General features: G+C 55.7%; 3 protein-coding genes across 3 annotated transcripts in view; 1 reads left to right on the forward strand and 2 right to left on the reverse strand.

Annotated features, from left to right (window-relative positions):
- Window positions 1–1,145: 1,145 nt before the first annotated feature.
- Window positions 1,146–1,586, reverse strand: VOLCADRAFT_89478 (uncharacterized protein; the record flags this gene model as incomplete). The annotated part of the gene is made up of 1 exon (XM_002949188.1): window positions 1,146–1,586. One exon carries the CDS (start codon window positions 1,584–1,586, stop codon window positions 1,146–1,148), a length of 441 nt encoding a protein of 146 aa, XP_002949234.1.
- Window positions 1,587–3,521: 1,935 nt separating this feature from the next.
- VOLCADRAFT_89479 (uncharacterized protein) lies at window positions 3,522–9,133 on the forward strand (the record flags this gene model as incomplete). The annotated part of the gene is made up of 9 exons (XM_002949060.1): window positions 3,522–3,679; window positions 3,788–3,884; window positions 4,250–4,598; window positions 5,111–5,208; window positions 5,374–5,493; window positions 6,013–6,183; window positions 6,934–7,020; window positions 7,631–7,865; window positions 9,090–9,133. The coding sequence occupies 9 exons, from the start codon at window positions 3,522–3,524 to the stop codon at window positions 9,131–9,133; spliced, it is 1,359 nt and encodes a 452-aa protein (XP_002949106.1).
- A 3,493-nt stretch (window positions 9,134–12,626) lies between these two features.
- The window catches only part of cyc3 (guanylyl and adenylyl cyclase family member), a gene marked incomplete at both ends in the record, with an annotated part of 12,550 nt that continues 1,673 nt past the window's right edge, over window positions 12,627–23,503 (reverse strand). Inside the window, 19 exons of the mRNA XM_002949189.1 lie at window positions 12,627–12,754; window positions 13,414–13,542; window positions 13,579–13,619; window positions 14,240–14,472; window positions 14,644–14,786; window positions 15,205–15,253; window positions 15,564–15,583; window positions 16,272–16,391; window positions 16,951–17,063; window positions 17,240–17,339; window positions 17,757–17,885; window positions 18,301–18,454; window positions 18,959–19,171; window positions 20,026–20,165; window positions 20,721–21,053; window positions 21,493–21,569; window positions 21,764–21,853; window positions 22,221–22,268; window positions 22,833–22,978. Of these exons, the coding sequence (XP_002949235.1) occupies window positions 12,627–12,754; window positions 13,414–13,542; window positions 13,579–13,619; window positions 14,240–14,472; window positions 14,644–14,786; window positions 15,205–15,253; window positions 15,564–15,583; window positions 16,272–16,391; window positions 16,951–17,063; window positions 17,240–17,339; window positions 17,757–17,885; window positions 18,301–18,454; window positions 18,959–19,171; window positions 20,026–20,165; window positions 20,721–21,053; window positions 21,493–21,569; window positions 21,764–21,853; window positions 22,221–22,268; window positions 22,833–22,978 (2,406 nt within the window). The remainder of the gene's footprint in view (window positions 12,755–13,413; window positions 13,543–13,578; window positions 13,620–14,239; window positions 14,473–14,643; window positions 14,787–15,204; window positions 15,254–15,563; window positions 15,584–16,271; window positions 16,392–16,950; window positions 17,064–17,239; window positions 17,340–17,756; window positions 17,886–18,300; window positions 18,455–18,958; window positions 19,172–20,025; window positions 20,166–20,720; window positions 21,054–21,492; window positions 21,570–21,763; window positions 21,854–22,220; window positions 22,269–22,832; window positions 22,979–23,503) is intronic.

Below are 23,503 nucleotides of genomic sequence, written 5' to 3' on the forward strand. Positions count from 1 at the left end.
CGTGGCAAAGAAAATATCAATCAAGCTACCCGACTCTCGCACTCTATGATGAAATGTTAAGCTGCCTTCCAAATCACCCGCAACGCGCCCATTAAGAACAATCATCTCCATTTCCCGACACATGGCCATGAATGCCTTGCCAAATTGGTTAGTGCCTGCATCCTGAGATCGCCTGTCCGGAACACCCCTATAAAGCTCCACGTTATTCACCTGAAAACCCAAAAGCTCCTCTTGATCATCCTCATACTGGAGATCAGGCGATTCCCACAATCGTCCCACCCTAGCGTTCATATCACCCATGAGAATAACCTCATCCCCTGGCTTAGCAAAGCGTTTCACCAGGGTTTGGAGTCGGCAGGTGACCCGCTTAGCCATCAACGAAGCCGACATCTTGTGCCCCGGTACCGTGTTATAAACCGTGGAGCACTCCAGGGCCGCATAGCATGCCCCAATCAATAACCCGTTTCCTTTTAGCCCTAAAATGCTTCCCTTGATTCGCAGCCAAACGCTGTCCATCCCATGTGGCACTGTTGAGATGCCTGATAAATGGACTGCTTTAGCAAAATTTTCCCTCACCCACACACAGATGCCCCCGCTATTCTTTTCACCCCCAGCTGTAAACACCTTAGATCCATTAGGTAGAACGTCCTTAAGGTATCCCAACCCCACACTGTGCGTTTCTGTAATAACGACATCATACACCTTGATTATTGTACGAAACTCATCGCAGTAAAGTTTCCAGTCAGACAGTTCTTCCAATGTTCCACTGACAGAACCTAATCTTACGAACCTCTTGGCTCGAGACCCCCTAAGCCTTGCCCGCAGCACCACCCCTTGGGGTCTGTCCGGCAGCCCCGCCCGCTTCTGTTCCGACAGGCTGGCTGTCAACCCAAGGTCCCTAAAACGGGACCCTGCATTGTCCGTCCATGACCGTGATGTCGACACCACGTTCCCACCTGGGCTGGGTGCCCGTGTTGTGTAGATGGATGAACATCACCATCTGCTGCTGTCGCAACTGTTTTCCAGACTTCGTGAGTGAGTCCATCAGGGTGATTCCATACCGCTCACGGGCAATCTTCCCCAAGGTTACAAAGGATTTTTAAACTTTGGGGTTAATCAAGATGTCCACCAAGGCCGTCGGTTCCTCAGTACCACCCGATTTTGCTGTTCACAGCTGGCGCCTGTGATGGCCCCGACGCGGATTCAGCATTCACCCTGGGCTTCACAAGCCACGGGAGGATGTCCAGTGCATAGCTGGCCCCGTTCCGGTGCTGCTGTACCAGCTCCTGCAGCACAGCTGGGAGCCGCTTCTCCTCCAACAGCTTCACGGGTACCCGCACCAGAACTTTATCCTCGTTGATCGCCCCGCTGTCACTCGTGGCCTCATAGCATCCGGAGAAGCCTGCTGCGGAGCCGCTGTTCATCCATTCTTCCAGCATGGTAAGCCTTGCTGCCAGGTCCTCAGCGACTTTGGTGACTTGTTCCAAGAGCGAAAGCTTGCCCATGATTGTCAGGAGCACATCCAGATGATGGATCTTTTGATACACACTCTTAAGCATAGTCACTTGGTCCATCGTGTCACCCATGGTTGTGTCTGCTGCCTGTGGCGACGCTGCAGATTCGCTGCCCTCGTCGCTGGCTTCCTGATGTGTGAAAAGCATTCTAACTGAAGTGTTTTCGCATTGCTTAGCGGATTTTTGCACTCGAGCCACAATCTCAGAAATAGACTTCGGCAATCGCCTTTATCTTCTTAGCCATACAGCTTACAAAGATCAGAAATTCACTTGTGGGTGGATTTACTCCTCTGGATGGGGATTCCGTTAGGGTCAACGATGTAAGTCCTTTATCGACAGGCTAGGAGATTCAAAGGTATACTCCACGGCGACTCCGCCCAAGTCTATTTCTGAGATTGCGGCTCGAGTGCAAAAATCCGTTAAGCAAAGCGAAACACTCCAGTTAGAACACTTTTCACACATCAAGAAGCCAGCAACGAGGGCAGTGAACCTGCAGCGTCGCCACAGGCAGTGGACACAACCATGGGTGACATGATGGACCAAGCGACTATGCTTAAGAGTGTGTATCAAAAGATCCATCATCTGGATGCACTCCCGACAATCATGGGCAAGCTTTCGCTCTTGGAACAAGTCACCAAAGTCGCCAAGGACCTGGCAGCAAGGCTTACCATGCTGGAAGAACGGATGACAGCAGCTCCACAGCAGGCTTCTCCGGACGCTACGAGGCCACGAGTGACAGCGGGGCGATCAACGAGGATAAAGTTCTGGCGCGGGTACCCGTGAAGCTGTTGGAGGAGAAGTGGCTCCCAGCTGTGCTGCAGGAGCTGGTACAGCAGCACCGGAACGGGGCCAGCTATGCACTGGACATCCTCCCGTGGCTTGCGAAGCCTGGGGTGAATGCTGAATCCGCATCGGGGCCATCACAGGCGCCGGCTGCGAACAGCAAAATCGGGTGGTACTGAGGAACCGACGGCCTTGGTGGACATCTTGATTAACCCCAAAGTTCGAAAATCCTTTGTAACCTTGGGGAAGATCGCCCGTGAGCGGTATGGATTCACCCTGATGGACTCACTCACGAAGTCTGGAAAACAGTTGCGACAGCAGCAGATGGCGACGTTCATCCATCTACACAACACGGGCACCCAGCCCAGGTGGGAACGCGGTGTCGACACCACGGTCATGGACGTCTGGACATCTGGATGCGCTCCCGACAATCATGGGCAAGCTTTCGCTCTTGGAACAAGTCACCAAAGTCGCCGAGGACCTGGCAGCAAGGCTTACCGCGCTGGAAGAACGGATGAACAGCGGCTTCGCCAGGTTTGGCGTTGCTTGGCACGGTTTGACACCAAACCGTTTGTCTTACCTTGTTCGGTTTGTTGGCGGTTCATGAGCCTTTTGGCTCGTCTGGACCGTACAAGCTTGAAGCTTGTAAACGTAAACGTAAACGTAAAAAAAAGTTACAGCACTTCAAGCTTAAGCTTTAAGCAATAGTTTGCGAATTTCTAGAAGCCTGGAAAGCGGGATAGAAATGCACCTTACGGTGGACCGCGAAGGACCGCTACAACCCACGGTTGCAACAGGGTGTTGAGCCATGCCAAAGTAAATGCGTCGAAAATGATTGATACGTCTTCGGGGATGCGACAGCAGATACTGATTATAAGGAATGCAATGACGCGGAAATGCCGTTTTTAAGGCTGGTTCCGGAGCGGATTGGACGACTGACCGCTGGACTGCGCAAAGGCAGCTCTGCATTCGGTTATCCAGCATAGGTGGCAAAAACAATTTAGCTTGGCAAAAGAATTTTGCTTATGTATTGGAGAACCGCTTAACAAATAGACGCTGAACGTTTTGTTTACAGCTCCATCACGCATACAAATTTGGTGTGAAGTTATGAAGTATCGCGCCATTACGTTTGTTTATGGGCAGTAAAGCGTCGTTAGCCTGTTGGGCGATTATTTGTGGTTACACAGCTGCTCTTATAAAATATTTACCAAAAGGTTATCTACCATGAGTAACTTCTTAAAGGGTATGAGTATGCCCTTGCCCAGGCGGGCGCAGCTGGCCCGTGTTGCGGTCGCAGCGTCAGTGGCTGTGGGCGCGGGTGTCGTCTTACACACAGCACGTCGCTCTGGGCACACACGAGTTGCTCCTCAGCAAATGCAGAGGTGCGTTTGAGTTACTGCGGCTTTGATATGCTTTTTGGTTATATTCTGCTCTTTTTCGTCCCTGACGGCCAACGGCATGACCGCATGGATACCTTAACCTGCGCGCAGCAGATTTTATCTCCCACAACCAGCTGTGGATGCAATTTGTGGAGCTGTAGGAGAAGTCTGTCAGATTGTAATTCTCTATCCGTTGGAGACGATTAAGGTGCGTGCGCGGCGGTTTGGCCATCTGGGTCAGCTTCGCTTGACCTCTAGCGGGCCACCTTGAGGGGCGCCTGTTAAAACTGCAATGGGTAGCAAGTGCAGCGTCAGCTGCCGGGTCTGTCACTACAAACACGATGCCTAGTTGCTTTGCAGGGTCCTGCACAGCTTGTCATTGTATGGATTCTCTTCTGTGTCCCCCTTTCCGACCCCACTGATCTCGCCCTTGTACCCTTCCCCTCGGTTTCCTTCCCTCCCCCTCGGTTCCCGTCCCGAACCTCTCTACCCCTCTGCCCACCGTGGCCTCGTTTCCGCAACCCACGCCCATTCGGCCCTATTGCCATTGCTTGCATTGCCGCGGCATCCCAGGTGCGATGTCAAGCGGATGGCATCAGCGCATCTGCCGTACTGACCAACATGACACGAGACGGCTGGGGTCCCCGCTTCATGCAACAGCTTTACAGCGGCATCGGCAGCGCCACGGCATTCAGCGTTGTCGTGGGCGCTATCCACTGGCTCACATTCTGTGCCGCAAAACGCGCCGCCCTGGACGTGATGGTGCAGCAGGAACGGCAGCAACAGAGCAGCGATGCCGCCGCGGCGGCAGGCGGGGCGGCGAACTTGGTGCATGTTCAGCACACGGCCAGCGGCGACAAGGCACACGTACACTTCAGCAGCGGACACCACATGCACGATGAGGAAGTGGCGCTGCAAGAAGGTGGGGTGGACAAGTTGCACGACATGGCTGATCCCCGGCCGCTTCCGCAGCACTGGCAGCAGTCTTTTTCCGCGCGGGGGCCTTGCGGTGGTGTGGGCCCCCGTGTGGTGTCCGGAGTCTGGGGAATCTAAGCGCCATGAAGGAACTGTATAGCGTCCTGAGAGGACCACTGCCACGATTACGGCGACGTGAAGCTGCTCTGTGCAGGGGGCCAGGACGAGACAATCCGTCGCTATTAAATATGTATATGTGCCGTTTCGGCCGTCTTTTAGGTCTCTGGTAGATGCACCGCAGGAGAGCTAAAATGTCCGCATTAAGCACTTTTTAAGCAATCCACCAAGAAGCGAAACCCCCAAAGGTTGTGGTAACGGTAACGGCTTCTAGGTAGCACCCCCCAATACGGCCATTTCCCCTCGCATGGATAGTATTAATGAGGCTGGCCTTGTGGCTGGCCCCTTTTTTCCCCTCGCCTCGCACTGACGCCGATACCGTCTCTCGCTGCTGTCTCTCAGGAATCTCTGGTGCGGGGGTGTCGGGTCCCGGCGGGGGGTGTACCGCTGACGGGTCCGACGTGGGGATGCTCGCGAGCGCCAACATGGTCGGTGCGACGGTAAGTGAGTCCCTCTCGGTCTGCGCTCCTTTGCCTGCTGTGCCCGAGGGCGGGTGCGCGAAGAAACCTCGGAGCTCGCATCCGGAAGGAAAAACATCCCCGTCGGACTCACCGCATGTTGGTATACATACGAGGTTGGTATTCACACTTGTTGTCGGCGCGCAGGTGGGCGCCATCGCGACGGCCCTGGTGGAGGGCCCCCTGGAGCTGTTTCGTCACCAGGCCCAGGCGGGGCTCATCAGCGGGAACCTGTTTCGGGAAATGGCCAACGTGGTGCGAACCCGGGTGAGCAGGAGGGGGCACCGGGGCGCATGGGTGCGGACGTGCTGATGGGGAACTGGGGGAAACCTTCGCCGTCGCGTCAGGTCGCGGTGCTTTTGCGGTTGTGATATATATACGTACATATGCCAGCTGGGTTAGCAGGACGAATCAACCGCTAACAGGGAGTGATTCGGGCTACTTTGGGCTCCTAATAGGCTCTGCGGATTTACGGTACAGGTGTACTTGGAAGTTTGGAAGGCTTTGGCGTTTGGGATAATTGTCGCGTCCGTGTCCTGGAGGACAGCAGCAGCAGGGGAGGTAGGGGAAGCAGCAGCAGGGGATGCAGCAGCGACGCAGCGTGTGTGGGTTCTCCCCGGGTGGGAAGACCCCGGGTGCTGCAGGGGAAAGTTGAATAACGGTTGCTCTTCATCTGGATCACTTCAACGGAGACTTTGCTGCCCGTACTGCTCTGACTGTCTCGATGTATCTGCATATCCGTCACGGCACATTGGCGTTGCCGCGGGCGGTACCGGTGCTTCGCAGGGTCCCATGGGTCTGTACTGGGGTTTCCTGCCGTACTGCCTTGAGTCCTTTCCGTACGACATCAGCGAGCTGGCGACGTACAGCCAGCTGCGGGACGTGTACAACCAGTTTACCAGGGCGGAGGGTACGGCGTCGCCATTGTTTGGTGCAGCAAGCAAGGTCCCATCGCAGGTACGACAGTACGGCAGATAGGTTTGGCACCACCACAATTGTGGCGTTGCCTGGGGGAAAGCGGCAGGGGGATGGCGTGTGTTGAGGTCGGGTGGCGGACATGTCGGCCAGCAGGGCATGGCGGATATCGCAGTAATTACCCTAGGGCTCTGTGTTCACACGGTTGGGATTGGGGGCGGGGGCGGAGGAGGGGGCGGGGGAGGGGGAGGCGGAATACAACTAGACAACGGACCTGGACACGACCGGCGCCGGCCAAAGGCTGGCAGGGTGTCGGAGGTACGACCGGCACACATGCTGTGGGTTTGTGGCGACACAGGGACTGGTTTTACCTCATAACGCTTGTCAGGGTTGAACTCATATGAGCAGTCAAGGACTTGGTTGACGGTAGAGAGATGGTTTGGGGGCCGTGCCGCCTGGCTGGCTAGCTGAGGCTTCCGCCGCGTTACCTCCAGCTGTGAGCCGCCCGCCGCCTGCTGCCCCCTCTGTCGCAGCCTGGGGCGAGCTAACCCCCTCTGCTGCGGGGGGAACCATCGAACATGAAGCGCTGCCGTGTTGGCAGCATGCATGGCACGTTTCTGTGACGTCGACACGCCTCCCTCACCTCGCCCTCGCATCGTCTCCCTTGCCTTCCTTCGCCCCCTACCTGCCTGCCCTGCTGCACCCGGTTACCTTGCCGACCGGCCGCCCTTGTTGAGCACCTCCGTTACACTTGTGCTCCCACCCTCCCACCCTCCCAACCCCCTGGGGCAGGTGTGGGACATTGCAATCGGCGCCGCGGCCGGCAGCGCGGCTACATTGATCTCCATGCCCTTCGACGTCGTCAAGACATACATGCAGGTAAGCACGATGGTGGTGATGGCGGTGGTGAGCAGGTGCTTGCTGGCAGTGGCGGGTATGCGCTGTCATGGTGGTGACGATCATGTGGCCAGGTGGTGGCTATTGAGGTCCTGGGGACTTGCACAGTCCTGGTGGCTTGGCAACGGAGGGCAGTGGCTTGCAGCAGCAGGAGTACGTTCCGTCTCTCCTTTCTCCCCATGTCCCATCGTTGGGCAGCCGCCCCCTTCGCCACTTTCCCCGCCATTTTACCATGGTCGCCTTTCCCTTCCCACTGCCCTCCGCCGCGTTTGTGCTGTCGGCGCCCACATATACACCCAGCGGCATCGATACTCGTGTCCCTTACTTCGGTCTCCGATACTCTGGGAGGATGGCTCTTCTTTAAAACATGTTACTAAAACTGATCCTTTAACGCGTTACGTATTGGGAGTGAGGATTTCGTATCCTAACCGCTTTCCTCCCTCCAGACTTTCGTGAAGGGACGATATCAATTTTGGACATCTTGCGCATATACTCTCATCCTAACTGTTATCTTTAACGCCGCTTCTTTTTGCACATTTCCGTCCCTTGGCCCTTCCGGTTCCTTTCGCCCTTCCCGTTTATTACCCTCCAGACTCACGCAGCAGACGCCATCAGCCTGAATGCGGCGGGCCAAGTGGGGGCGTTCTTCAAGACGGGAGTGTGGATGGTGACCCATAGGGGTCTCGGAGCGCTGTGGGTGGGTCTGGTGCCGCGCCTGGCGCAGCAGGTGCCCTCATGCACCATCTGCTGGTGGGCCGTTGAGGCATGCCAACACTTCCTCAAGCCCATCACGGAGCCGGCGCCGGCCAGGACGCCAGCCGTGCGTGGTGCGTGATGGCGCTGGTGAGCTCAGTTTTGCAAGGGTGAGAGATGCGACAGGTGTTTCCTAGTCTAGGAATCTGAACGCAATGGGAGCGCGAGGAGCAGGGGAGGGAGAGTGCGGAAACCTTAGGGTCCGCAGCGCAGCTGGGAAACGTAAGGCCGCTTTGAGGAGCCGCCGAATGCAGTGGAGGTCGAGATGGGAGAGGAGAGGAGGGAAGTGGAATGCACAGCGATTATTGGGGGAATGGAGAGGCGCATGAGGGTGCTGGGCAAGGAGGTGTCTTAGAGGATGTCTTCAGTAAGGACGCCGTTTGGAGTGAATATATATAACTATTTTGCAGGGTAGAGTGGAGGGTGCTTGTGGTGCCGGTGCTGCTGTTTTTTGTGCTATAGTCAGAACTCCAATCCTAATATCCATTCTTCTATATCCCTCTATATTTCTCCCTCTGTCGGCTACTTTCTGTCTATGAACAGTTTTTCGCGCTCTTCGGCGCTTGGTACCGAGTCTTAAGTCCTCAATATACCTGAGTGACTTACAGCTGGTGGTAAAGAAGCAGTGCATGTGCAGTGTGGCTCTAACGCGCGTATGTATGTCTGTGCATGTGAGAACGGCGATGGAGAAGAGTGCAGGAGGTCTGTCATGGGTTGGACAAACCCACTGGAAAGGGAGAGCGACACCGCAAAGGAGCGTGGTCTGGACTGCTATACATATACATATTACCTGCGGGTTGAGGGCTATATTACCTCCTATTTCCCTGGACATTCCCTAGAACGGTGGTGCTTTCCGCATCTGTGTGGGGTGTTCTGGTGCGAGTATATTTGCAGACGTGACGGGTATTTTTACACGGGTCGTCCTCGAGGTGAGTGCTGGCGCCCGTGGAGTGAAGGGCCTCTAGGACGGGGACCTTTTTTCGTGAATGCTCTTCCCTGCCGGCCTCGTCGTTAACTCCGGCGCCGTTTCCATGCGGGCGCAATCGTCGACATGGCCCGGCATCGAGGGAGGAGCACTTGATCAGAAACGTCCTGACGTAGCTTTGCGTGGTTTTTCCGTGGATAAATGACTCCTGAAGAGCAAAACATGTTTTGCTCTGCTGTCTGTGGATGGAAAGAAGACCCTGTTTTTGGCTGCGATGTGGGTGCCCCGCTTGCTTGGAAAGATGCTGATGGCTCGGTCAGCCAGCAAACTTCCAGACGCTATTTCAATGTTGTCATCGCCCCAACAACCCCAGGCGCCATGAGCGCCAGGCGGCTGGGGGCCAGATGCGAGTTTTAGATGGCACACGCCGGGGTGTCTGCCCCGATACTTGACGCAGATGATGAGTCTGTCAGAGGCTGTGACTGAAGCGACCGGGGGGGGCCGGTCTGGGGCGGCCATCACAACCGAATCAGATCATGCGGGGCCCTGGCACCCACATACATACAGACTTGGGGGCGCTGCGTTGGTCCCTACATCGTTCAGGGCAGTCGGGAAACATGTCACTTTGGACAGATCTGGGTATGTGTAGGTGTATGTACAAGTTACACGTTCTCCGCGAACACACACGTGCGGGGTGTTCACAAAAGCCTGATGGGGCCCCCAAGGACGGTACAGGACTCCTAAGCCATGAACCATGAACCATGAACGTTCATCAAGCCGCTTGGCAAATACCTTAAGAATGCTCTCAACTGGCAATTTAAGGGTGGCGTAATACGCTATAAGATCATCACCGCGCGTATTAGTGGGGGGTTCCGCTCCTAAGCTAGTACGAAAGGCTAGTACCTTGCTTGTCCAACACTCAGTGACGCCCCCAAGTGCAGAGTGCCAATTCCAGGTCAGCGACAAATGCCCGGTGACACAGAGTTCCCGGCCTGTTAACCACAGAGTTCCAAAACCTAAGTACAAGATTGGTCCAATGGAACTGGAGCGGCCTCTGTGACAGCTCAGGGTATAGGGAAGCCATAGTCGGGCTCCTCGCCCCAACTACAGATCGCATGTATGCACGCTGCTCCTGGACCATGGGATTAGTCATAGCACCTTCAAACCTCACATTTACGAAGTCAGCTCCCCAAACTTGCGCTCCATAAGAATACACCGGTACAACTAGTGTATTGTAGAGAGACATACAAAGCTTGGTGGTGGTAATTTTCTCATCTCGACACAGGGTGCTGAGCCCAAACGTGGCCCGCCTCCCTGCTGCGAGTAGTTGCTTGGTACATGCTGAAAACTGCGCTCCTGGGCCATAGTGCAACCCGAGGTACGTGCTGTCTCTTTGCCGGTCAGCACCCGCAACCCCACTCCACCTAACCGGTGCTCAGCTTCCATAAGCCGCTTCCGCTCACGTGTAACGCCCCCAAAAATGAGGACCTCGCACTTGGCGGCATTCGTGGCCATACCCGTCGCTTTCCAGTAGGCTTCGAGTAGCCCCAGAAGGCATTCTGCTCTATCGTGCCCGGTCGCTACCAGTGACACATCGTCAACGAAAAGTAGGTTAGTGAGTTCATCGCCCGCCAGGCTAACACTCTGCTCGCGGAGGGTGCTCCATCGGCTAGGAAGGCGTACATGGCAATTAGCATCGTAAGCATCAATATAATGAGCGAATACTTCTATGAAGAGTCCCAAAAGGGTTACGCTAAGGGGGCACCATTGCTTCACACCACGCCCACCGTGAATTCAGGTCCCAACCTATTCCCCAACTTGACCCAAACCTTCACGTCAGCGCAGGTAGCCTTCAAAGAATCAAGGATGCGCCCGTGTAGCCCGTACGACATGAGGAAGTCCCAAAGTGCCTCATGGTCAATGGAGTCGAACGCCAAAAAAGTCAATTACTAAAGTCAATTTGCACGATAATAAGCGGCCTGGCTCCGGTCACAGTGTGCTTCGAGATAAGATGCCTTAATGTAAACAAGTGATGCTCGGTGCCAAAACCATGCCTACACCCAGCCTGGTTACCGGCACGTAGCCTATTGCCCTCACAGTAATTGGTGAGTCGCCTCCCGATGATATTGCCGTAAAGTTTGCTCAGGGGACCCCCAACTGCTATTCCCCGGTAATTGTCACAGCATGACACGTCCCCTTTTTTGAATATGGGGGACAGGGTGCTAGTTGTGAATCCTTGCGGGTATTCAGCTCCGTATATGCGGTTGTATAGCACCGTTAAGTAAGGCGCCAACACTACACGGGCTGCTGCCCTTCACTTTCCTTGATAGTGTACTTATAATACTCGGCCGGGGTTCCCTCCAGGCCCGCGGACTTATTGTTGCGCATAGCCTTGAGACCACTAACAACTTCGGCCTCCGTAAAATCCTTGTTAAGCCAAGCAGCTAATTCCCGTCGGTGCGTCACCCGGTCCTCGTCCAGCCATTTAAACTGGATACCCTCATTGCGGCATTGCCTCGTCTCTCCAGTACCATTAAGCACCTTGGAAAAATGCTCGGTAAAAGCACTAATATCTGAGATCCCGCAAGAAGGCGGTTTTCCCCCACGCAGCCGCGTGGGTTGGACCGGGCGTCCTTAACAACGACACTGACAATGGCTAGCCCTGTGTCAAGACACATTTGTGCCAACCAGCGGCCAGAACAGTTGACTCCATTATCTCTATTTTTAAGGGGAACGCCGACAAGGGAGTGTGCCCCTATTCCATTTACTTCGGGCAAGTCTAGAATAGCTGCCGTACGGGCATTAAAATCACCTGTGATAAGCACCTCATCACCCATGCACCGCAGTCTATCTAGCTCGCCAGTAATGCTTCCGAAAACAGCGTCGGGGACCTCGCTATACGCCAGGCCACTACAATCTGTGCTGCTATAAACGCGGGACCCCTGGGGTTAAGAGGTCAGCCAGTTAGCTTAATAGTATGCAAGTAAAAGTCAGTTCAGTTCACCGGACTGGGGCCCCAATGGCTGCTACTTTTAGCCAGGAAAACGCATGCACTGCCACCTTTGCAAACACTCCTCCTGCTGCCGCCTCCACCTCCTCGCCCGGACGCTGCCTTCGCATGCAACGGCAGCTTCAATTGCAACACCAGCAGCAGCAGAATTCGCAGCAACTCACTCACAGCAGAACACGGTGTTTCGCACCGAAGTCCACGAAGCGGTCGAGCTGGAGTCAGATCCGTCGACAATGAAGCCAATCTAAAGCTATGCACCTACCCCGGGTAATGCAGCGCAGCGGGATCCAGTTCTACACATTCGCCACCTGAGCCGCGCACCAAGTTCAAAGCAAGCCTTCCCCTTTGTGCGCATGTGGGCATGCAACCCTCATACATCACGCGTGTATGTATTCTGTATGTGTATGCATGTGTGTGTATGTATGCATGTATGTATGTATGTTGTATGTATGCATGTTGTATGTATGCATGTGTATGTATGCATGTGTATGTTTGTATGTGTGTATGTATATGGCTGACCAGCTGCCCTTCGTGGAATCTGGGGTCGGGGAAAGGGGGTCGACTCCAGGGTGATTCCAGGACAAGGCGGCGACGATGGACAGTCCTCCAGCCGCTGGCGTTATGTAGCGTCTCCCCCACACTTAATAGGGCATTACCTCACATCGAGACGAATTCATTAACGTAAAGAGTAAAATTGAAATTGCTTAAGGTAGGTTCTGTATTAAAGCTGTCGTTAACTTTTATTTGATCCGCATAAAATTTCCCCCCTTGGTCATTGCCTGCCCCCCTGGCTGCGGGTGACACCGGCGGAGCAGTTTCCTGAGCCGTGTGCTTCGTAAGCCGCGTGGGGACAACGGTCGCTTATCCATAGGGTTCTTCAGTCCGCAAGTCTTAAGCCATTCATCCGTTTATCATCCGTTTGCACATCCATCTTGCCACATGCGCGTCTAACGTTTTTAGTATTCGGTCGATGGGCGTTGCCGTACAATTAGCTGCATGCCGTACTGCGGTCCGATCAGGCGACGCCGCTGCAATTCATGGAGCATGTGGTGGCAAGAGGGCAGGAAGAGGAGCAGGAAGAGGAGCAGGGTGGGGGAGGAGGTGGGAGCTGGCAAGGGGTGCTCCTTCGGGTAAAGGAAGGAAGGAAGAGGCGTATGTTGCGTCAATCATCCAAAGTCAGGGTGCGCATCTGTACGATTATCTGTACATTTGCATCTTTACTTATTGTGTGTAGCTAGTATGGCAGCGCCAAGGACGCCCATGAGGCTGCCATCGGCTTTTCCCTGCCGCCTCTCCCCCCCGGCGCTCGTCACCGTTATCTTTTCCGTCACCAGCCCAGCGAGACAGCGAGACAGCTGGGCCCCTGTGTCGTCGTGTCACTCATTAAGGTTCGGCAAAAAGCGTCAGAGAGGAGGACAAATCTGGCCTTGATGGCGCTGCCATGTCGGACTATACCGTTTTCCCTTTCCGAGAAACTCCGTCTGTGGCTTGTTGGGTTGGATTGGGTTGGGCCGTTGCATTAGTTTGTGATACACCCGGTCAGTGCTGTGGGTCCGGTGATGGTTTGCCTCTATCCGCCCGGGTCTCCTGGCCGGCCCTCCCAGATATATTTCAAGGCAAGGAACTGTTTCCTTCGCTGATACCTGTCGTACAATAGGCAAAGCCACTGTCGTACGGTTTTTCGTACCTTTCAGAGGCAACGGCGGGCAGTACCTGGCCGCCTGAAATGCAAAGTGTGCTGCTGGACAGCAGTCGTACGCCTCCTCCTCCGCGTCCGGAGCACGAGTTGTCAGGTGAGCCGGACTCCCCGCCGTCCCTGTAAATGTACGGCAGGGATGGGCACCGGACGCACAAGCCATGGCCTTGGCTGAGATGAACACACGAGGGGCGCACCTGCACATGCTGAAGATGTGTAGTGATGTCACCTGACAACTCACGCACTATCGTATGCATGTTCACCATTAAGTGAACATAACGTGGCGTGTTCCCATCATTTCACAGCGGCACACGCCCTGGGCTAGGCTTACACGACGGGAAGGCTGGTAGAGACGGTGTACTGCTACTTCACGGAGGCGTGCTGGTTACCGTGGGTTACACGAGCCCGCCACAAGCTCAACATTTTCCACTGCAGGCCCAATTTGTCCGATAGATTCCAGTCCCTGTGCCGTACGCGGGGTGAGGGGTCCTTGATGGTGGTGGCCAGCAGGTGGTGTCCCTGCCTCGAAGACCTTTGCCCTGGCAGCCAATTAGACGCCGTGCCCCGGGTCTTCCCTTCGGCGTGTTGGCCAAGTGAGTGACTCTGGTTGCTTGGAGGGCGCCTGTTCGTGCGGAGTTCCGCCTGGCGCCTTTTCCGGCCGTTAATGGCGCCGAGCTGTGCATACCAGCGATATCGGGTCGCTAAGATGCCTAGAGAGCCCCCAAACATCATTCGTTTTCTTCAATCGCTATATAGATGGCGCATTAATACGTTGTGCCCTTACGTGCCCCACTCGCTCCCTAACCCTCACACGCACTTGCCGCCGCCGCCGCTGTCCAGGGAGTTCTCCGGATCTCTAAGTCGTACGGCCAGGGCGCTCAGGCGCGATGTTGACGGAAGGGGCCGTACCAGCAGCAACGGCGGCGATGTCGCTGCATTGCCGGCTCCGACAACGCCAACGCCTCTGCCACTGCCACCACCGTCAGCTCGCTCTTCAAACAACAGCTGCTGCTTCAGACAGGCGGCCGCCAACTGGACCTGACCCTGTCCCTGACCGGGCCCGTGCAGCGGTCCGGACCCTGTCGCAGGTTGGTGCTGTAGCTGACAGGACTTAGGGGATTTGCAAGTGCTAACAACCTCATCAAGGGCTTGCACCTGCAGCATCTGCTGCTGCTGCTGCTGCTGCTGCTGAGAAACCAGGTCTACCGCCGCCGCTGGCACCGCATTGTCCCGAGCAGACGGCAAGGCCACCGCCGGGTCTTGTGGGAAGTACGACGACGGCGGTTGCTGGGGAGGTGTGTTCCGGTTCGTTGTGTCGTCCGGCATGGGGCCGCTGAGGGATGGCCCCAGGGAGGGCTGTGGAGCTGTGAGGTTACGGGAAAGGACGGAGGAGCCGAAGGTGGTAGGGTGAGAGGAGGGTGAGAGTGAGGGTGAGAGTGAGGGTGAGAGTGAGGGTGAGAGTGAGAGTGAGGGTGAGAGTGAGGGTGCGAGTGAGGGTGAGGAACTCCCAGGTCTAAAAACGTCACACTGGTGCGTTTCAGACATCAACAACAGACCCGAACTTTAGAGCATGAGGCCGTACAGGTGGTCTAGCTTGGCTGTTTGTTGTGATAGTGCAACGATATGGCAACGCATGGCCAACTTATTAGACGTGCCGTAGGCGATGTGCAGGGAGCTCATTACCGTGTCCTCTCACGTCCCCTGTACCTTTCATTTTTTCTCGCTGCCAGTGCATGCATGTCTCCCCGGCCCCCCACCCATCTCCCCGCCCCCACAGCAGACCTGCAAGGTTCCCCGCTGAGCTCGTAACCCAGAACGTGGACATGGATCCCTGCCCGCATCAGCATGGGAAGGGAGGACGGGAGGACATAGGGCATGAGGCGGGAGGAGAGGAGTGGGGGCGCGTGGAGGGTGAAGAATGTGTGTGGTTGTGTTTTGTTTGTATGTGTGTGCGATAGAGAAAGGAATGTTCATGCATCTTGACACTCATGTGAGATACACACAATACACACATGCACGCACGTCCCCAATCTTGTCCTCGGTGTGCACCCTGAAGCGCCAAAATCATTAAACCGTTAAACCATTTGAACCCTTAAAACCCTAAAACCCGTGTCTCAACTATCCACCACACTAATACACACCTTGCCCTTAATAGGAACGTCTGTGCGTGTGTCCATGTACATGTACGTGTGATTTCCAATGGTACAATGTTGAGGGCGCCGTAGGTGCCGGAAGTAGGGGTGAAATCGGAAAGGGTTTGTTGCCCCGCCAGGCCGGGGCAAGTCAGGTCGCCAGCACCCGTCGATCCGTTGTTCCGACCAGCACGTGTGATGGCATGGGTCGAGGAGGACGAAGCATGAGGTGGTGCATGAGGCGAAACAGAAGAGGGATGGTGGGAGGCCAAGGTCAGTTCCAAGGGTGTATACGGCATTTAGGGGAAATGTTGCCCCAGCAAGCTGCGTCGTTGGATGAGCATGAGCGGCTGAACGAAACTTGCCGCACATGCTCCGGATACGGATCTGCGAAATGTCGTAGTGATGGGGGTGTTGTAGTGATGATCACAGACCCTGGTGCTGAACTGTGATGGGGGCGACAAGCGACCCCCAGCTCCCTAACTAGCAGCCACCACAGCCCCAGCAGCCCCAGTGGGAGACCAAATAGTCGTCCAAGGGCCCCAGCAGCAGCAGCAGTAGCAGCAGCAGCAGCAGCTCCGCAAACTCCACACGGCCGCGTATGCACGTACCGGGGGAAACGTACTTCAGCGACATGCACAGCTACGCGGCTTCTTCCCCCCTGCAGGAAGCGGTGTGCGCCCTCACAACCCCACAGTGCCTCACTGTCGCACCCACCTCCACGCGCCTCCAGTACGAAACCTGCCGCCTGCTGCAGCAAATTCGCGGTGGCGGCGCTGACATGGATTCGCATGGGGCTGCCGTTTGACTCCATTCGGTTTGCTGTATTGACCGTATCTGCAGCACCAGTGCGAGCCGCCGCGTAACGACACGAGACCGCGGAGGCAACGGAGGACATGGCGTGAGTAAGAACACTAACAGTTAGCGTGGCGTGGTAAAGCATACATTAGGCAGTTTGGGATAGCGCACTTGGGCGGCTGGAGGCGTCGGAAAGCAGCATCTACAGCTGGAAGGTGAGTAGGAGATATTTATAGATAGATTAGGAGATATTTGCGATCTGGCGTCATCCACGACGTGAGCAGCAAGGCCTGCGGGACGCACCTCCCGACCACGTATGCTGACGTCATCGTCGTCATCGTTGACGTGGAACCTCACGACCTCCACCCTAGACCAGGCTAAGGCCAGGCTAGGCAGAGCACTGCCGGCAGGCAGGGAATGCAAACGTCCCCACCCGCCACACTTCATACAGCAAAACCGCTAAGGATTCAAATTACCGGACATAGCACGGGTGAATAGTAGTACTACACTCCATACACACACTCAGGAGCCGCTTCCCCCGTCATCCCCCTCATCCCCCCCTCCCCTCCCCCCTCCACCGCACTCCTGACGCGCCCACCTCCGAACAGGCAGTACCGGGGCATCTTGCGCCCCACCACGGCCGCCACAACGGGGCCTGAATGAATACCCACACGGATTCGAAGGACCTGCCCCCCTGAGAGGACGCGTGTCCTGCAAATCCAAGGTACGACAGTCGTACGTCGTGGTTACGAAAGCGGTATCCATGCGTAGTCACGAGGACAGGCGGGGCGCACTCCGTACGACACTGCCTCCGGCGGCAACCCAATGATGATACCCCTGATGCTGACCTTCCATTTCCTCCCCCATAATTTACCCTCCGGCCGCACCGAGTGAGCTCCACCATGTCCAGGGCCATTTGGGCAACCCGCCGGGCGGCCTCATGCGGGGCCATGGGGTCGGGTGCGCCGCCCACCACCATGAAGGCATCTGTGCAGTGCCAGGAAGAAGATGTGCGGGAAAGGGGCCGTTCGGGAGGAAGGAAAGCAGCCGGGAAGGGACGTCCATTTGAGCATCGTGGTGTGTTTGTACGACCCGCTGTGTCCGTACATCAGTGGAAGTGAGAAAAGTGCGTATTTGGATACGTATTCCGATGTAGATTTGCTATTATGTGCCCATCCAGGGCGGGGGATATCTGGCAGGGGGCCCTCGAGCTGCGCAGCGAGCAGGGATAAGCATGCCTGAAGTTGGCCCACGTGGTTATCTTCTTCCCTCCACACGCGCAACTCCGCATGTACTATTATCATCAGTTCCCCAGCCTGACCCTTGCACCCGTCGGGGCTCGTACGGGGGATCTCGTGTCACCGTATAGGATTTGTACTACAACTCAGTGTAACTCATACACACAGACACGCTCTGTTTTGTTTTGTTTTCTGCCTGCCAAGGTAATCTTTGTTATCTGTCCCCCTTCCTGGCGCAAAAGCTCGCCTCCGATTGTCTCCACCTTGTACAGCTTGTGCTTCTCCGTCAGGTTATCTGCAGGGATGGCGGTGGCGGTGGCGGTGGTGAGCGCGAACAGAACCAAGCAAGCATGTGTGGCCCTTCGCTGCTACTGTTTCTACTGCTACTGCTGCTGTTGCACCCGTAGCTGTTGCCATCGCCAAGCCACGGCGTCCGATGCTCACAAGGATCCTCCTCCCGGGCTAGGAACACTAGCCAGTTGGGTATATATATGTGTACCCAGCCAGCCATGCAGCCAGTTATGTAATGTCATGGCATGGTAGCCATGCCAATCAATTAGCCAGGTCCACGCCAATTCAATGACACTAATAGGAATCCCCATCCAGTATACTATAGTGTACTTGCAGCTACATGTAGCCTCCACAGCCGTAAGCCCGCCGGTTCAGGGCCAGGCCACCCAAATTAATCACCCACATTACGGCACACGTACCGTACTCTTTGTACAGCTCGTCCAGCATCTGTACGACCTCAATGGGAGCCATCTGTGCACTCATGCTGGTGTACGACACAATATCCGAGAAGAGGATGGTGACGCAATCAAACGACTCGGTGAAGATGTCGCCTCGCCGGATGGTGCTGATAACCTGCTGACACACGGCGGGTGTATGTTAATGTTGATGTTCATATCACATTATTACATCTTTCTTATCATAAGGCAACATCTACTTCCTCCAGTCGGAACGCAAGTGACGCGTACGTGAATGTCTGTACGGCAGTCTGACAACGCGGGGCCAGGACGGTACGGCACAAGGGGCGCCTTGATCCCAGACATGGCGACGGTTTCTTGGGCCCTGAGGAAACTCCGAATGCCTGCACCCTATACCAGCTGACATCACCAATTTTAGGCCCACCCCTTCCCCTCTGGGGCCGCTGTGTGCCTGCTGGCAGCTACTACTGCTGCCGCTTAGTCCGCTTCCCTGCCGTGCACACCTACCCCATCTCCCGTCGGAAACCACCACGCACTTCCTGTGGGCCCCCTACCCTAATAACTTCCTTCCTCCCTCAACCCTGCCTTTTCTTATATAGCTCGCGCCGCCTGCTCACCCCTCTGACCCTCCTCTCCTGATTTTCGTTCCCTCCATACGCACCTTTTTGGGAATCATGGCATGCAGCAGTCCCAGGTGTTGCCTCCGGTTGACCAGTATCGTGAAGAGCATGGCGGCCACGAGCAGCGACCCCACCGCAACCACCGCCAGCAGCGGATTGCGCCACTCGGGTGCCCAGCCCGCTGCAGGCTCCAGGAAGAGGGTCATCTCAGCACCCTCCACAGAAATCCGTGCCTCAGCGGGCTTGCTTAATTTCTGCAAGGGAAAGATAAGATGGGCGGGCATATTTGCAAAGGCATGCATGTAAGGGAAAGCGTGCAGATTAGCAAGCTGGGGTGGGGGGAGAAAGGAAGAGACTGGACGGGGGAGACGGAGGGAAAGAGGGCGGCGACAGGGGGAGGGAACCCGATGTTGTGTTGTGTTGTGTTGTGTTGTGTTGTGTTGTGTTGTGTTGTGTTGTGTTGTGTTGTGTTGTGTTGTGTTGTGTTGTGTTGTGTTGTGTTGTGTTGTGTTGTGTTGTGTTGTGTTGTGTTGTGTTGTGTTGTGTTGTGTTGTGTTGTGTTGTGTTGTGTTGTGTTGTGTTGTGTTGTGTTGTGTTGTGTTGTGTTGTGTTGTGTTGTGTTGTGTTGTGTTGTGTTGTGTTGTGTTGTGTTGTGTTGTGTTGTGTTGTGTTGTGTTGTGTTGTGTTGTGTTGTGTTGTGTTGTGTTGTGTTGTGTTGTGTTGTGTTGTGTTGTGTTGTGTTGTGTTGTGTTGTGTTGTGTTGTGTTGTGTTGTGTTGTGTTGTGTTGTGTTGTGCGCACGTCATCAAGGTGTTCGAGAAACAGAGACCATTATTGCGCTGTGAAGGTATTCAGCCCTGGGTCCCATTGACTGAGTCTGCGCAGCATTTATGGAGACACTTGGGTAAGGCCTCCGCCAATTGCCTAACAGGTAAACATGTCAAATGTAGGGGGCACACTTACCCCCCCCCCGCACACACACTTGCCAGGCAAGGTGGGGAAACGTCAGGTAGGTGCCAGGCAGGGTCGGCCCCCAGGGACCCCCAGCGGGTTCCGGGTCCCTACGAGCTAGCCGCAGCTTGCCCAGCCCTCATCCGGATCCTACTAACCTTGTGCAGGTCGTAATAGATCAGCGGTCGAGCCTCCCCAGGACGAGTGGGCTTGGCATTGTTGTTGGTGGCATCAGGGCCCACGGACTGCACATTGGCGCTCCACGCTACCGCCAATTCGTGACTGCCATTGCCCATGTCTGTGATGGTGATGAGGGACGTGGAGGAAAAGAAGATGACTTGAGGCGAAAGCCACGGTGGAGCAAGTCGGCTGGGGGAGTCACTTGAGCCAACCATTCAGATCCAGATCCAGACCCAGATCCGCGCAGTTGTCCCTTCCAATGCCCCACGAGCGAGGGGTTCTTAGCGAGTGGGGCCGTACGGACATCGATGGAGGCACCCACTGGCAGACAAGCGAGCCAGTGATGCAGACGGGCTGGCCTGCCGCTTACCGCATATGGCATATCAACACCCGGCCCGGCCCCTTGCAGGTGTGATGGTGCGTGCTTATTGCGAAAAAATACAAATACGGAAAAACCTCAGCATCTCCCTCATCATTATCAGCCTCCTTTTTCCCTACAAGCTGCAGCTTGTAACGAAAGAGATGCGGTCACCTTTGATACCTTCCGCGACTCCGTACTTCTCTTTCCCGGGTGCCTTGCAGCCGGGCTCGCTCTCACAGCCGCAGCCGCACTGAGCCACGCACCGCCACATTTGCAGAACCCCTACACTTATCGCAATGCTCAGACACCCACCTAGCTTCGCTCGTAGCAGCTCCTTCTGCAGCGCCGGTCTCGACAACACGTAACGGTAGCCAAGGCCCTCCAGTTCCTGAAGCCTCATCACCCGCTCGCGCAGGATGTCCCAGGAGATGAGCACTGTGGTCAGGCCCCACCACTTGCTGCCCGTACTATAGTTGTACATGTACGGCGCGAAGGGCGTGTCGGTGGTGTTGGGGCCGTCCTGCTGGCGGGGAGGCTTCTGCCAGCTCCCGAGATTCCCGTGGACGTAGGTTGGGATGTTGAAGGTGTCATTGGGCGATGCGTTGGGTATGCGAATGGACAACATGGCGACGAGCCCGATACCACCTGAAACGAGGGAAGGGGAGTGCGTGGGTGCGTGGTATGATGGACACGTGGGAGATTGCGTGGGTACGGCGATTACATGTCGTAAACAGCAGGATGGTATCCACCTTGCTTCTTACGAACCAACAACGAGGTCTATTGGTTACACAGACCTGGCTTCCGTGAAATGAGAAGAGATTCGGGGGTTTAAGCTGCAGCATGTGGGTCGTGTGATTTGGGCTAACTGGCCACGATGCTGCCGATGTGCAAACACGACAGCATGTGGCTGCAGGCAAGCGATTAGCGAATGTGTCCCAGACCGCAGCGCTTTGCTCCAAGCGCACGCTGAATAAAGGCCCTGAAGCTGCAAGGTAGGACGCATTGGCAACCATGACGGGGGCGCCGTCAACGGCTACAATGTACGGTGGCAGTGGGAAATTCCTACTTAGATGTACGACTCTACCTTGAGTCAGGTTGTACGGCCCGATAATGGTGAGGTCTGAGGTGTCGATGGCGTGCAGCACCTTGTCCTCATTGAACCTGCGGAAGCGAGGTGGCAGCGGCCGCGGAGCGCCATTTCACCAACTTATTTGCACTGGAACGCGTACGACGGCATAATCTACAACAGCACCCTTGGTGTACGTTACCGTAAATCTACCGCGCGCTCCCTCAGTGCCTCCGTACGGCCCCTTTCCCCTCCCTCCCCTTTTCCCAGCGTCAAGTTAGCCGCTCACTTGTCTTGCAGCCAGTCCTTTCCGATGGCTCTCCAATTTGGGTCGTCGTCTGGAGTGGAGCCCTTGAGCGGCACCATAGTGTAGATGACGCTGAGACGGAACGCAAGGGTGATGCAGGTATACATGTAAGGAAAGGCTTCGTGATTTCAAAACAGATCAACGGTCAAAGCGGGGCAGTAGCCAATCTGGTCCATCGCGCTCGCTCTCCTCGCCACCTAAAAGAAGCTTTGCTTTTTGGATGCAGTTTTATCGCTGAGAGTGTTCTAGGCGAGCGAGCAGCGGTTTTGCTTACAGCTCTACGTGCATCGACAGCAATGCAGGCGGAGCAGCTGCCGGAGCTGCTGTTACGGGCCTTATCTGCGGCCGCGGATCGATCGCGTAGATAGATAACCTGAGAGCTGTGAAGGCAACACCTCAAAACCACATTGGCGTTATTAAGTGGACACGGGTAACTTACCCGTTTGGGATGAGGGATAACGTCAGGACAGAGCCAGCATTGCTTAACCTGAAGGCACCGGTACGGTGTACAGCATTTAGTACGGCACCAGCAGTAGACATGGTCGTATGGAACCTTATCGCGGCAAGGCATCCCGTGCCACCCACTTGACAGCGATGTTCCGTGCGCATGGCAGTCAAGGAGGCCGCTAACCAGCTGGGATGCCACCACCGCAGAGGACCTAAGAAGCTAAAGAAGACAGCTTTTTACAGGCGTTCATTAAGCAGACAAGCAAGTGTGTATTGCCCGTTTCGGATCTGTTGTTTGGAAACGGAAACGGAATTATAAAACACGCAATCCTGACGCCCTGTGCCCCTGTGCTCCTGGTCTTGCGCTCTGGCCTGACCTGACCTGACCTGCTTCAGGTGCCTAAAACCGCGGAAGAGTACGAACCCCTGTACTTCATGTGGCTGAGATGCAGTACACCCTGAGATGCAGTACACCCTGAGATGCAGTACACCCTGAGATGCAGTACACCCTGAGATGCAGTACACCCTGAGATGCAGTACACCCTGAGATGCTGTACACCCTGAGATGCTGTACACATGTGCCTGTATGCGTGCGCGGCCGCACCTGATCATCTCCAAGGCCATGGGCGCGAAGCTGCTGTTAACTGCCTGCCAGCTTGGGTCCCTCCGAACGTACACGCTACAGACGTAGGCGGGCATGAACACCTTGGCCAGCTCCGTGGCCAGGAATATCGCCTTATCACTTGCAATCTGAACGGTTTGAGCGGGGCTGGACGCGTGAGTGGTGATGGTGGATGGGCGGCCGGGCAGGTGAGTGATTGGGCGGCTGAGTGGCTGGTTGGGTATCACGGATTTTCGCGTTGGTCAGCTGGCCGGCTCGATAGGAATGTTTTGAATCGTTTGTCTTAGCACCGGATGGTTTTGCTGCGGGCCTAGTTCACACTAAGTGGACTGATCGAGGCGGAGTTTCATGGGGGCCCTAGCTGTGACGGCGACGTGCGGCCACACGCATGTGAGTAGGTAGCGCGGGGGATATGCAATGCATGCGTACTGGTGCCGCACTGTGTGCAACAAATATTACAGGCAGGGGCTTACTGAGGGCCAAGTGGGGAACGTTTCCGCCGCACTGAGATATCATGTTCCCCTTGCCCCACATAGCTTTTTGTTCGCCACCCAACCCCCCACTCCCAACCCCCCACTCCCAACCCCCCACTCCCAACCCCCACTCCCAACCCTCCACTCCCAACCCCCCACTCCCAACCCCCCACTCCCAAT

This window comes from Volvox carteri (assembly GCF_000143455.1).
Source record: "Volvox carteri f. nagariensis unplaced genomic scaffold VOLCAscaffold_13, whole genome shotgun sequence".
Classification (NCBI taxonomy): Eukaryota; Viridiplantae; Chlorophyta; class Chlorophyceae; order Chlamydomonadales; family Volvocaceae; genus Volvox; species Volvox carteri.